We start from the raw sequence: 15,375 nt of genomic DNA, 5'->3' as shown, positions 1-15,375 counted from the left end.
TTAAAAAATCAAGGAAATCCTACCTAGTGCTGCTTTAAGCATTCTGCTCTTTCGGAATGAAACAGGCAAACCTGAAGCTTTAAACTTAGATGCCCATTTCTAAAATCACAGCAATGGTCAGATTACAGATCACCTACTGTACTGTATATCATTATACACTGATCAAGCATAACATTATGACCACTTGCTAGTTTAACTCATTTAAATGTAAGCCTTACGCAGTGAACTTATTGCTATAGCTGTTCTGGTGTGTAGGAGAGTTCTGCAGAGTAAAGTATAATATATTATGATCTGCAGGACAGAAGTGATTGATAATTTGCGAAAAGAAGACAGCTGTACATAATAATTTGCCGTTTGCATAAAAAAAAGGAAAATGGTTTCTCTAATGTACACAAGTGACTTCAGATGATGTGCAGATTTTGAGAAATTCAATTCTTATGCAAGAAATACCCCAAAGCGACTGGAAAATAACCTGTAACATCATTTTTAATAGGCCCTAGAGTAGAACCTTGTGGAACTCCACAGTTCCCTAATGTTTCTGAATTGGATGAATAGCTGAATATTTAACACATATATTAAGGTTCACAGAGATGGAATGAAGATGACATTCTTTTATTTTCTTCAGTAGGCTCATATTAGATGTTTTTTTCTGATATGTAGAGCACAGTTCACAGCGGTACTGAATGGGAACAGGCTGGTGAATCAGGAGGGAACTGTGTGTTAAATTCTTCCTGACTTCCAGAACAGTGCTTGTTGTTCAGACTTCAGGATTTCACTGCTGTTTGTTCTTTGTTGAGGGTTTGAGTGAGTCATGACTAAACTCTGTATGGATTTCTTATTTTTTTTGTGTGTGTGTGTGTGTGTGTTTTTGATGCTTGTCCCTGTGGTCAGGGAATAGGTGGAGTTTGGCTTTAAAGTAGGATTTGAGCTGAAGGAAGACAGTCCAGGCTAATAAACAAGCAATAATTAAGTTTACAGTATAATAGACATTTTGGTATATGCACTAAAATAGTGCAAATTGTTTTTTTTAATGTCTGTTTCCAACATTAGTATTTATTATAATATAACAGGCTATTTCTGTCACTGTGTATTTAGGGCACACCTCTTCTCATTCAATGTTTTTCTTTCTTTCTTTCTTTCTTTCTTTCTTTCTTTATATTATTTTCTACATTGTAGATTGATATTAAACACATACAAAACCGTTAAGAGACACATATGGAATATTGTAGTAATCAGTAAAAAAAAGTGTTATTCGTCCACATTAATCCTCTGATCTAAACCTGATGAACTGAGATGGTGATTTGAGGTGATTTAATTGGGATGAGCTGGAGCTTCACAGCATGAAGGAAAAGCAGCAGCTATTGTTCAGCACCTCCAGGAACTCCTTCACGGAATGTTCGTATCCTAACAGCGCTGCGCTTTGTGCATCTTAGCAGAGACAGATACTGATCTGCATGTTCACACTGTGAAGATACTCCAGCAGCTCATTTAAGGGAACAGCAATGATATTTTATTATTTATTCTGTTTATTGTTGAGTTAAAAGTCGGGTTTGTGCTCTGCAGTGCGTCTGTGCGTGTGTTTAACGAGCGCTGGGGGCACCTGTAGGACTGAACTCTGATGATTGACTGTTGTCTGGGTTTTAATCAGCCAGTGGAGCTCCTGTGTTTTCCACCATCAAAATATACAGAAACATACAAAAAATGTACCTGAACACACCTCACTTCCAGACCACCACACCAAACCATCAGTGTAGATTTATTACTAAACTCTGATGCTATTTTAATGGTGTAAGCTAGCAAAGAGCATTGCAATGGTCTTAGAATCAAAGGTTTAGGCTGAGTTAAGTTATAAACTATGTATGTACAATTAATTTTGTGAGGTCTTTCAATATCCCACCATCTACAGCCAATAATATCATCAAAAACAATCAGAGAATCTGGAGCAATATCCCTGTGTGTAAGGGACTGAAGGCTGACGGTCAGTACTGGTGATGCTGAGGTGATGCTGGTGCTCTTCAGGCCCTCGGGTGGCTCTGCATTAAAAGCAGTATTCGCTAATTCTGGATCTGATACTGGAAATTATTGAATAAGTTCAGGAACACTTCCAGAAATCAGTAGTCTATGCAGTAATCCACAAATCTGCAAGTTAATTAAAGCTGTTTAATGAACAAGAAGCCATATGTCAACACCATCGAGAAGCGGCATAGTTTTCTTTGGGCCAAAGCTCATTTAAAATGGACCGAGGCTGAATGGAAAACTGTTCTGTGGTCAGATGAAGCAATAATTTAAATTCTTAGTGAAAACCACGGATGCTGTGTCCTGCAGATTCAAGAGGAAAGGAACTGTCCAGCTTGTTTGAAGTAGGAACAGCATGGAAGTAAAGGTTTGTTGCTCCTGTTTCTGTGTGTGAGTTCCTAAACTCACGATCATGTTCTCATGAGCTTCTGGTAAAGACTTGGAGTTCTGTCAGCTGTTCTGACTGATTTCAGCCTCAGTTCCTCCCTCGTTCTCCAGTGTAGTCCATCCATTCTGTGTGGTAAACCTGAGAGTCTGTATAAGTGATTACCATGAAGCCCCAGAGCAAATCCATCTCTGATAATCCTGAACCCCCCGGACTGTAGTTATATGGTTAACCCAGCAGAAGCAGGGTGCTATTTCTTAAACAAAATGTACTCACCCTGAGATAAATCACAGCCTGTTGTGTCATATTAATCACTTTTACTAAGCCGGCCTTTCAGCCAGCCGAGCATCTGCCTTTCGTTTGCAGTTTTACGGCCTGTTCTTCACCCAGTAAAAAGAGGAGCGGACGCTGAAAACGAGCTCCTGCCAAAACTCGCCGTCCTCTCTGAAGCCCCTCGGCTGTTGGAGACGCAGCAGAAACCGCACTGTGTGTTCCTGCCTGGTTGGGTATTAGCCTGTATAAGGAATGTTTCCATTGTCCTCAGGCCTGGATTATTGAAGAAGGTGAAGACCCTGCTAACAGAGAACACTAAAGAACGTTTAGTAATGTTTTAAATAAAGAAACATCATTAAATACTATGGGATTTACCTTCTCACCTGTTTTGGAATGTCAGACGTTTATTGCTATCTTGGCAGTGAGTTCTCAACACAGGCACATGCTCAACGTCCAAAACATACCAATGGTTAATTCATTCCAGGTGTACTTTTCCCGTCGTTATGATAGCAACACGCCCAAAATCAAGCTTCCACTTTAGAGGGCACTCTAATCAGTGCTAGGCTGCTTTCTTTTTAAATTCATCGAGTCGAGACAGTGTTCAAAGACAAATTACACAAATATTATGTCACTGTTCAAATACTAGTGGAGTTTATTTCTCTCTATTATTCATTATTATTATCGGAAATCTCTGAAGAGGAGAATACCCATCTAAGAATCTCTTTTGGGTCTGAGACACTAACACAATGGCTTGCTAAAGTATTCACACCCCTTAAACTTACTTTTTTATTTTTATTTTTTTTATTTTCTAATTTGTAGATCAATATTGAAGACATTAAAACTGTAAAGGAATGCATACTCAATTATATGCAATTATGAAGTAAACAAAAAAGTGTTAAACAATCAAAAATCAAGACTTGGATTAGTAATAAAATAAATGTTAAAAAAGTTAATCAGATAAAACATACAATATATTGCATTCTTACTGTCAGCAATCAAATACAGCTAAAAGGAAATTTATCAAACACAGCATTTTAAATTAATGAAATTAAATTAATGAAATTTGTGAAAAATGGGGAAAAAATGTAACAAAATGAAACAATGAAAAAATGTTGGTTTTGAGACATCACAAAAAATGTATTCAAAACAGTCCCTTTCTAAATGATCACACAAATTATTGTAATAGAAATAAAAACACTTCCAAATTCCACGTGATCAATCTGCCGTCTGCTGGACAAGGATTGAAACTGCAACCATGGCAACTGTGGCTTACAAAAGTATTCACACCCTCTTGCATTTACACCCCTTTTACTTTATTTTTATTTTCTAAATTATAAATTAATACTGAAGACTATCAATGAGTCTTTATGCATTTATACACAATTATACACACTTCTGAAGTAAACAACCAACAAAATAAATTTTACACTATAGATACGTTAAAGTAGCACCTTTGAGTTGCTTTGATACCAACTTTGCCCACACTTTGCCCACAAGAAGGAGGAGAGGAGAAGTAGGAGAGGAGGAGGAGGAAAGGAGAAGAATGAGAGAAGTAAGAAAGGAGAAGAGGATGAGGAGGAGGAGAAAAAGAGGAGTAAAAGAGGAGGAGTAAGAAAGAAGGAGGAGAGGAGAAAGAAAGGAGTAGGATGGTAGAAGGAGGAGTAGGTGAGGAGGAGGAGGAAAGAAGGAGTAGGAGGGAAGGAGTATGAGAGGAGGAGGAAAGGAGAAGTATGAGAGAAGTAAGAAAGGAGAAGAGGATGAGGAGGAGTAGGAGAAGAGGAGAAAAATAGGAGTAAGAGAGGAGGAGTAAAAAAGAAGGAGGAGAGGAGGAAGAAAGGAGTAGGATAGGAGAAGGAGGAAAGGAGGAGTAGGAGAGGAGGAGGAGGAAAGAAGGAGTAGGAGAGAAGGAGTATGAGAGGAGGAGGAAAGGAGAAGAATAAGAGAAGTAAGAAATGAGAAGAGGATGAGGAGGAGTAGGAGAGGCGGAGAAAAAGAGAAGTAAGAGAGGAGGAGGAAGAAAGAAGGAGGAGAGGAGGAAGAACGGAGTAGGATAGGAGAAGGAGGAAAGGAGGAGTAGGATAGGAGAAGGAGGAAAGGAGGAGTAGGAGAGGAGAAGAAAAGAAGATTGAGAGGAGAAGTAAGAAAGAAGAGGAGACAGAGAAGAGGAGTAGTATTAAAGGTGAAGGAGGAGAGCAGGAGTAGGAAAGAAGGAGGAGAGGAGGAGTAAGAATGGGTGAGGAGGAGTAGAAAAAGGAGGAGGAAAGGAGGAGGAGTAGCTAAAGTGTCTGGAGGTGGGCGTATAACTATAAGTATATATTTTTTAAATCGGGTAAAAAGTTGTGATTATTATAGGTGTATTATTATTTACCTTCCTCAGTGTAAATTAATGCACTGGGGGCGCATGGGAGACCCATCCAATATGGCGGCGGCGCTGATGTGGAGAGTATCATCCGTACAGCAGGGAGCAGCCTTGGGTTTTCTACAGATAGAAAAAGAGAGAGGAACCTGATCCGGCTGCTCTCAGTATCCGGCGGTGCTGCAGCAGAGCTGAAGTGCTTATAAACTAAGCAGTATTTACAGTATATATCTGTACATTATATTATATATAACACTTTATACAGTGTTATATTATATAAAGAGCGGAGGAGCGGCGAGGACCCGGATGGTCGGAGCGGACGGAGCGATGGCGGCTCACGCGAGCGAACTGGAGGCGGCAAAGAAGAACCTGACCGACGCGATCGGGGACAATATCAAACAGTACGACCTTAAATTTATCTTTATTAAACAGAAATACCGCGATCTGAGATAATATCAAACAGTTCGACCTTAAATTCACCTTTATTTAACAGAAATACAGCGATCTGAGATAATATCAAACAGTACGACCTTAAATTTACCTTTATTTAACAGAAATACAGCGATCTGAGACAATATTAAACAGTACGACCTTATATTTACCTTTGTTAAACAAAACTACAGCGATCTGAAATAATATCAAACAGTACGACCTTAAATTTAAGTTACCTTTATTAAACAGAAATACAGCTATATGAGACAATATCAAACAGTACGACCTTAAATGTACCTTTATTAAACAGAAATACAGCTATATGAGACAATATCAAACAGTACGACCTTATATTTACCTTTATTAAACAGAAATGCAGCTATCTGAGACAATATCAAACCGTACGACCTTAAATTTACCTTTATTTACCTTTCCCTTTATGCAAAATACCATTGCATAAAATCCACTTCTAAAGCTTAGTTTATTTCCATTGATACAGACCAACGTTAAGCTGTTAATCAATTAATTGTTTGTTAAAAATCACCCATTTTTTAAGCAATATATGATATCTAAACACACAATACTAAAATTACTTTTTTCAGGTATAAGTTTGTTTTCCTAAAAGGCTCTGGCAGCGTACTGGTAATTTTATACTCTGGATTTTGCACCATTTCTGGCTGTTGACTAAACCTGAAGAGCTTAAATGCCAAAAATAAAGTTTTACTAAGTTAGGGTTATCAGTTGTTGTCAGCACCTGAACTGATTTTTGACTTTTTTATGTTTGTATGAATAAATGTTGCTGTTTAATACTGCAGTAAAATCATTGTTTTAATACCAGTTGATATAATGAGACATTCTGGACTAATTTATTAGTTTGTAATTGCTGTTGTAGTTGCTGTTGTTAAATTAGTGCTTTATGGTGTGTTTAACGACCATACAGCTCCTGGCTCTGGAATAAACGTAACCGTTTAGTATGAACAGTTTACCTGTGTGACAGTAAATGCATTTCGTATCATCTCTTTCAGTTACTGGGCGAATCTGAAACTGTGGTTTAAACAGAAGATCAGCAAGGAGGAGTTTGACGTTGAAGCCCGCCGTCTTTTGGGACAAGATAACAGTAAGTTGTATACTTAATTTTCTCACTTGAATGAGTTAACCAATTAACACTAACAAAAAATTAACCAAAAGTGTAAGTGGGAACACTTCTATGGTCTGAAAAATATAGAATAGGCTTCTGGGAGAGATGCCTCCACTGCAAAATCGAAAGTACTTTTCTCTTTTTATATCACAATTTATTCTCATAATATTACGGCTGTACTCTTTTCCTGGGAGGCTACTGTATTTTTTTTTTTTTTAAAGCAGCCATGTTGCAGCACTGTTTGCGGTATATAAAGTTATTTGTATGTTTGTATGTATGTAGCCTATTTAATTAAACGTTTATGTAACATTTTTCTGTGTAAATATATCATGTTATATAATGTGGATAACTGTGGCTTATAGTCAGGTACAGGCTGTATATGTAAAAAATATTTTTTCTTTTTAAAATTAGCGGGTGCAGCTTACATTTAGGTGCGCTCAATAGCCTGAAAATTGTACTACATGTTTTAGGTTTGTTTTAGGCGTTTCTGAAACAAATAAAATAAAAAGTGATGTTTTATTAATGTTTGTTTATTTTTCCTTTGCCAGTTCATGTTCACAATGACTTCCTGCTGGCCATTCTTACACGCTGTCAGATCATTGTGTCCACTCCAGGTAGGAATCAAAATCTGCAGCATCTTTTTTTATCTATGTATTTATTTATTTGTTTATTTGCAAAAACTTTAGTTACCTGTGGTTGTGACTGTGCTGTAAAGAAATATTACAGAAATATTTTCTAAATGTTATTAATATGTAATGTGATCCAACTCACTTTTTTTTAGTGTTTGTTTATTACTGATTGTTTGAATGATTCTTTTTTTTTTTCCTGCATCAGAGGGTCCCGGCTCATTGCAGTGGTCAGGCAGCTCTGCCTCTAAACCTGGCAAACCGAACAAAGGCAAAAAGAAGTTTTCATCTGTCCGTCAGAAGTTTGACGTAAGACATTTTCTGTCTCTTTAATGTGCGATTTTTAGAGCAGTCGTATATCAATAAAAGCTAATTAATCGCACAGTTTCCTTTGATTAGATTAATGCGATTCATTGCATTTTCACTTATTACTGTGGATATTTCATTGCAAAATAAAACAAATCAATGTAAGATCATTGGAAGAGGAACTTAAAAGACAGTGTTATGTTATGAGATAGTTATATAAAACATCATCAGGCTCTGTGAAAAGAGTGCATAATAAGAAGAAGTTGTGGCTTAAAGTTTTTGAATTAATTGGATCTTTTAATGTGTTTTATAGGAGTTTTATATTTTATCTGGGTAAAACAAACCTGAACTGTGTTGTAGCTCTACAAGACCTAAATAATAGTAAAAATGCATTTTTCGCACTAATAGGCGCACTTAAAATCTTTCCGCTTTTCCCAAAATCGTTACAAACTCTAACAAAATAGTTCTCCAGCACCAAGACTCGAGACTGGAGCAGTATTAGCATTACCTGATAAGTTCAGAGGTCAGTAATATCAGACTGTAGCCTGCTGCTAACCCCGAAAGCAGTGCTGAAGCTTCATTAGCATTACCAGCTTATCTCACTAAGTGCTTGTTAGCTCTTTTACAGTTCAGAGGTGAGTATATCCGACTGTCGCTTGCTGCTAACCCCAGCTAGCACTGCTGGAGCAGCATTAGCATTACCTGCTAACCACGCTGCCTGGCTGGCCTTAGTGGAAATCTAATCTTACTGTAAATGAAAAGAAGCACTTAACTCTCCTAAATAAACAGTTTTAAGGAGAAAAATCTTTGTGTATTAACATGAAGCACTCGTTTGACTTTAAAAATAATGCGCCTTATAATAATAATAATAATAATAATAATAACAAACTTTATTTATATAGCACCTTTCCTACATAAAAATGCAGCTCAGTGCAGTGCTTTACATAGAGAGAAAGACAGTAAGAAATAGCACAACAAGCAAGCAAGACATTTAGAAAAAATAAAATAAAATGAACATTAATAAAATATAACACTCAAAAACAGATGAATGAAAGTTATAATAGAATAAAAAATACAGTCAAAACCAGACAGATAAAAATAAGATCTAATTAAAAGCTATAAAAAAAAAAAAATAAAAAAAAAAGATAATAATAGGGTAAAAATAAAATCAGAACCAAATAATAAAAGTTATAATATATAAATATATATAATGTATAAATAATAATAATTATTTCATGAATGAATGCTAGAAAATTAAGAATAAGTAAGGCTGGGTCTAATTTAAATCTAATGTAATAAGATATGCTTTTAGCTTTTTCTTAAAAAAAGTAAGAGGTTGTTTGACGAATATTTATCAGTAGTGTGTTCCAGATTTTTGGCGCATAAAAACAGAAAGCTGCTTCTCCTCCACTCTTTTTGAGTTTCATACGGGGGATCTGGAGGAGTTTACCAGTTGATGACCATAAGACACGATTTGGAACATATTCAATCAGCATTTCAGAGATGTATGAAGGTGCTAAACCATTAATTGATGTATAGACTTGTAATAAAATCTTAAACTTGATTTTAAAAGAAACAGGTAGCTAATGGAGGGAAGCTAAAATTAGTTTTTTGATATGGTCGTGTTTTTTAGTAATCCAGTGCGCCTTATGTATGAAATAGACCAGAAAATAGACGTTTATTGATAGTGCGCCTTATTTTCTCACACCATCTCTCCTTTCCTTCAGCATCGCTTCCAGCCTCAGAACCCGTTAACCGGAGCTCAGCCGTTCAGCCCTCGAGAGGCTGGACCAGAGGAGGAGGAGATGAGGCTCAGCGCCCACACGCTGCTGCTGCCCACCCGGGGTCAGCTGGAGGCTCGTATGATGGTGACCGCCTTCGAGATGGGTCTGGATAACGTCACAGAGGAGGCTGTGAGCACGGTGGTCTGCGCTTTAGAGGTGAGAGATTAAGATCTCTATCATTCTGTTCTCTCTGATCTTAATGTGGAATTTATACAATTGAATGAACATTTTAAATTCCATAATAATTAATACCCTGTAAAACTTTCTATTAAAACTTTCTATTAATTTCCATATTAACAAACTCTTTATTTAGTACAGACAACAGCTTCAACAGATTCCTTTATCAGAATAGCTGCATGAAGAGAATCTCATTGGCTAATTTTTATTGATAAATCACTTTCTGGCCATTTGCCAGCTTATATCTCTTCTTTGATCTCAGAATTAATAACAGTAATTATCAGACTCGCTCCAGTGGCTGGATCACCTGTCTGGTACCTGTTATTTATTCTCTTTTTATTTATTTATTTATTTATTTGTTACTTTTTTGTTACTGTTTTTTTTATTCTAATCTTTTATATTTTAATTTTTATGTTCTTAGTTCATTATTATTAATTTGACCATTTCTTATTATTAATTTTATATTTATTTTATTTATTTGTTACTTTTTAGTTTTTATTCCAATCTTTTATATTTTGATTTTTATGTTCTTAGTTGGTTATTATTAATTTGACCATTTCTTACCATTTCTATCATTTTACTTTATTTTTACAAGTATTATCTTTTTCTTTACTTTAAATGTTATAAATTCTTTACTCTGTGTCAATTTGTTTTTATGGTCTTTAATTTATTTTTCTTTTTATGTGTACATTTTTATTATATATATTAAATGTTGATTTAAAAAGAGTATTTCTTTTATTTATTATTTTTTACTATTTTGTTCTTTATTATTTGTAATTCTTATTAAATGTTTGCAATCCCTTTTATACTGGTAATGCTCGGCAACATTGTAAATTAGGGTCACCTTTAATATACTCCTGAGTGAAAATAAAAATGAATGAATTGATTGATTGATTGATTGATTGATTGATTAATATATTAGTCCATCTCCAAAAATTTTAATATCATTGTAAAGTTACTTCATTTCAATAATTCAGTTCAAAATGTGATACTCATATGTTATATGTAGATGTATTAAACACACAGAGTGATCTATTTTAAGCGTTTATTTCCTTAATAGTTAATGATTATTGTTATGGCTTACAGCCAATGAAAACAAAAAAAACAGTGTCTCAGAAAATTAGAATATTATATAAGACCAATTGATACTTTTGGCAGTGTGGGCAGGTTGCCAAATCCTGCTGGAAAATGAAATCCGCATCTCCATAAAAGTTGTACATTTTACATTAAAATTTCATTCAGCTCAACCATCCATACTGGTTCTTTTCCTGTAGGTCCATTTAAAGGATGTGATCACGGCCGTGGTGTCGAGGAGAAAAGCTTACCGCCTGAGAGACGGACACTTCCAGTACGCCTTCGGCAACGACGTCACGCCACAGCCCTACCTCAAGAACAGCTTGGCTGCGTATCAGACTGTTACAGAGTGGTGAGATTCTTCACTATCTTCAGCTTCGGCTTCACTTTGTTACTGTTGAATTTGCAGTTTCATCAGGTTTTTATCAGTAAAAATAAAAGTACAGACCTGTGTTTGGGTTTATCAGCACACTCTGAACCTCTCATGTGTCTCCAGTCCTCCTCCCAGCGCCTCGCTGCCGGCCGGCCCTCCTTCACTGGTGTCTCCAGATGATGCAGAACAGCAGGCTGCTCTCCTATTGGCCTGTGCTGGTGACACTGTCCCTGCCCCTCTGCCGCCTATTAGCATGTACGATCTGCTGGAAGCTCTTCAGGTGAGACCAGGACTTGCTTCTGTTCTGCTTTTTGCACAGCGGAGCAATCCCTAAAATAATATCACAATATATAACATAATATATAATATAGTATATAATATAAAATAATATATACAATATATATAATTTTGTGCTTATGATATTTTATAATGACAAAACATTTACAGTTTTTTTTTGTTTTTTTTTTTAAGAATAGACTACTGCATCAAAATAAACATTAAAGTAGGGATGGATAATATTGTAAAAAGAAAAAAAAACGTAATATTCTTTAAATATATGAGCGATTCTCGATTATAATTTTTAGTTTTTACATAACTTCAGTTTTTTTTATTTGTAAGCAGACAAGTTACTGTGTTCTTTATGTTTCACTTAAAAAATATATATATTACCATATATTTCACACTATAAGGCGCACCAGGTTATAAGGCGCATTTTTTGCTAGATACTAGTCAGAAACAGGGGTGTCACCATGTTTTTCTTCAAATTCAGTTTTGCTGCTGGGTGGTGAGACCTGTAATGCTACGATATGTTACGATAGAATTACGATATGTAATTCTTAAATAAATAAATAAAGATTTTTATGAGTGCTGGACTTTAATCTACCCAGATTTTTCTCCTGAAAACTGTTTATTTAGGTGAGTAAATTGCTTCTGTTTAATTACAGTAAGCTAACAATTTCAGATTTCCACTACGGCTGGGTGCAGCAGCATTAGCGGCTAACCGCTGGCACTAGCTGTGGTTAGCGCAACTAAATGTCACTTTACAGTGCTACACTGAGGAAAGAGAGAGCGCTAAGCGTGGTTAGAGGCTAATGCTAATACTGCTCCGGTCTCGAGCCTGGATTATAAAGCGCACTGTACGTTTTTTGGAAAATTAAACAATTTTAAGTGCGTCTAATAGTCTGTAGTGTTTTTTTTTTCTTTTTTTCTTTTTCTTTTTTTCTTTTAAATATATAAAGCAGACCCCTCCAACCAACGAGCGAGTCGCAACCAATCCTGCTTTAGAGCGAGGATGGGACCGCCTACCTAATTACCATACAAATGCAGAAATACAGAAATAAATAAATGAAGAAATGTGGAAATTAAATAAATAAATAAATGAATAAATAAATAAATAAATACATGAAGAAACGTTGAAATAAATGAATGAATAAATAAATAAATGTTGAAATAAATAAATGAATAAATAAATACATAAATCAGTAAATAAGAAATGTATTTATTCATTTATTTATTTACCTATACAATTATTTATGCGTGTATTTATTTATTCATTCATTTATTTATATATTTATTTATTTATACATTTATATGTGCATTTATTTATTTATACTTGTCATTTTCGGTCCTCCATAGGCATAAAGCAAATGTCTATCTAATGAGATTTAATCTGCAATGAAGACGTACAATCTATTATCCCATTGTAAAAATGATCTTTAAACAGTAATTCAGTTCAGGTTTTAATATGCTTTATTTGCAGGTGCAGCGCAGGGTGATGCCCTCTCACACTGTTTACGCTCTGAACATCGAGCGCATCCTCGCCAGGCTCTGGCACCCCAGCCACGAGGAGCTGGAGCAGGACCACATCCACAGACAGCGACTCGCCGCCAAGGAGGGTCTGCTGATCAGCTGAGGGGGTCTAAAGTTACAGAGTCAGGGCTGCTTTATTCTCTCTGGGGAGCAGGAACATGCAGTGTGAACAGAATCTGCTATTAGCTATGAGAATAGCGTCACTGTCCAATGAAAAACAAGTATCTCCAAAACAGCAACTTTACAGGAAAGACAAAAAACATTCTAAACCATTCTTTCAATGGAAATCAATGTAAAAAGAGTTTATTTTAGGTCATTTTGAAGTATTTGCATTGGTCTGTTCAAAAAAATGTTGGCAAAAAATCTACAAAAATAGAGATACTTGTTTTTCATTGGACAGCAACGATATTCAACATGTACTTCACAGTATCTGTTGATAATTGATTTTGAAGACGTGAGACGGTGGTATTTTGGTAAGACTTAGGGGTACCACTTTAAAATAAGACTACCCTTATAAAGGGTTTATAAATCGTTTATAAATGCGTTTATTAATGATTATTTATTAGGTTGTAAATGCCTTAAAAACGTTTGATAAGCAGTTACAACACATCAATTGAAAAGGCATCAATGATCCATTGTTTACTTAGTCATTTAATTTAAAGTAAATAGTTCAACATATTTACAAATATATTAATATGACAGGTTTAAGTGCTGATTGATGGAAAACACAAAGTAAGGTCAGGCTCTAGAAAGATCTGAGATTTACCATTTTTATTTGTGTTATATATTTATTAACTGCTTATTAATGGATTTTAAAGTATTTGCAACCTAATTAATACATATTAATAAACCTTTATAAATCATTCATAAACCCATTATAAAGGTAGTCTTATTATAAAGTGGTACCGACTTAGGTCTCTATTTCACCACAGACCTACTTTAATTTTTCAGTATATTTGAGAACAGTGTATAGGAAAAGCGCAGTGTTATATCAGATATTTTGATGAAGATTAAGCTAGTAAATATCTGCTATTTAAATGGTTTATAGAAAACTTTATTGCCCAAGTCATAATTCTATGGTTTTAATAAATGAAATGACTGAATGATTTGTAGCAGCACATGCAGCATAGTTTAATCTAAAGTTAGGCTACTTTAAAATAGTGGATAAAATGTTTTTCTATAAACCATTTAATGCGTCAACATGCATTAGATTATTAAAGACTATCTGTTCTCAGCAAATAGTAATCATATACTAGTGCATCTCAAAAAAAAAAATAGAATATCAAAATAAAGTTACTTTATATCAGTAATTTAGTTAAAAACCTGAAACTCCTATATTATATACATGTATTAAATACAGACTGATCTATTTTAAGCTTTTAGTGGTTTAGAGAGTCATGTCATTTGCTGGTATTGGTCCAAAGTCAGTGCACTTTATGCTTTCCTCTACTGACAACTTTTATAAAAATGTGGATTTCATTTTCCAGCAGGATTTGGCACACTGCCAAAACTATAAAACAATTGGTCTTATAATATAATATTCTAATGTTCTGAGACACTGATTTTTGGGTTTTTTATTGGCTGTAAGCCATAATCATTAACAATAAAATAAATAAATGCTTAAAATAGATCACTCTGTTTAATACATCTATATAATATATAATAGTTTCACATTTTGAACTGAATTACTGAAATAAAGTAACTTTTCAATAATATTCTAATTTTTGAAGATGCACTAGTATTCTGCGTTATGTTTTTTATGTATGGAACAGTTATGGTTTTACATAGCTGGTGTCCATATGGTGCTTCCTCTTCACAGGTGGTAGAAGAAGATCCACAGCCATAACATCTAATGGCTACAAGGCCAGATAAAGTTTGATTTGTACAGATATTGTTTGTACTTTTGTAAATATTTGTGTACCAAGTAATGTTTTTGTCTACATAAATAAATATCAGCTAAAAAAAAAAAACAATCTGGGAAATTGTGGTGTTGATTCATGGATGTGTGATTAATAACTGCATTAATCTGACCTTAAAACATCTTTAAATTCTACCTTATATTAAATTATTTAAAAAAACATATTTAAATTCTACCTTGTATTTATATTATTTAACATTCAGGACAAATCAAGGACACACTGATATAAATATAAAAGTTGTAAATGAAAAAAAGCTATTAGCTTACAACATAAGCCAGGTCCATTTGAATTTTTACGTCTGAAAACGCACAGATATCATGTTGCTTATTGTAAATTATGGCAGTATTTATACTTTTTAGAATAAAGTAAAGCATCAAACAGTTACCAATATAAATCCACATGTTTTAATTATTACAATTAATATTACATGAAAACACATACCAAATACTCTTGTTCTACAGTTAAATGACCTGAAATAAATAAATAAATATCCAAATGCTCATATTTGCACAGTTAAGAACACCTTCTAAGAACTCCCAATAAACCAAATACATTAAAATGTTAAAATGCTTTTAAATAGACATACATCCACGTGTTTACTTTTTCAGACCCTGTGTCCATTACAATGAACACCATGTTATTTCTTATTTTTCTTTTTTTAATGTTTTGTTGCACATAACACTGATCGAGACCTGTTTTTAATCAGA

The 15,375-nt window shown here is 34.6% G+C and overlaps 1 protein-coding gene across 1 annotated transcript; it reads left to right on the top strand.

Moving 5' to 3' along the window:
* The first annotated feature begins 5,155 nt into the window (after nucleotides 1–5,155).
* Nucleotides 5,156–14,718, top strand: tada1 (transcriptional adaptor 1). The gene is made up of 8 exons (XM_007259770.4): nucleotides 5,156–5,431; nucleotides 6,488–6,579; nucleotides 7,149–7,214; nucleotides 7,435–7,535; nucleotides 9,260–9,472; nucleotides 10,768–10,919; nucleotides 11,064–11,220; nucleotides 12,700–14,718. Exons 1-8 carry the CDS (start codon nucleotides 5,337–5,339, stop codon nucleotides 12,850–12,852), a joined length of 1,029 nt encoding a protein of 342 aa, XP_007259832.1. The 5' UTR covers nucleotides 5,156–5,336; the 3' UTR covers nucleotides 12,853–14,718.
* Nucleotides 14,719–15,375: the final 657 nt, after the last annotated feature.

Source organism: Astyanax mexicanus, chromosome 8 (assembly GCF_023375975.1).
Source record: "Astyanax mexicanus isolate ESR-SI-001 chromosome 8, AstMex3_surface, whole genome shotgun sequence".
Lineage (NCBI taxonomy): Eukaryota > Metazoa > Chordata > Actinopteri > Characiformes > Acestrorhamphidae > Astyanax > Astyanax mexicanus.
The sequence above is the reverse complement of the archived record's forward strand: the minus strand, read 5'-3'. Positions and strand labels throughout refer to the sequence as shown.

Coding starts and splice junctions, on each gene's coding strand:
- tada1 (XM_007259770.4), top strand. CDS start 5,337: ATGGTCGGAGCGGACGGAGCGATGGCGGCTCACGCGAGCGAACTGGAG. Junction 9,473..10,767: donor CGGTGGTCTGCGCTTTAGAG/GTGAGAGATTAA, acceptor CTTTTCCTGTAG/GTCCATTTAAAGGATGTGAT. Junction 10,920..11,063: donor TATCAGACTGTTACAGAGTG/GTGAGATTCTTC, acceptor ATGTGTCTCCAG/TCCTCCTCCCAGCGCCTCGC.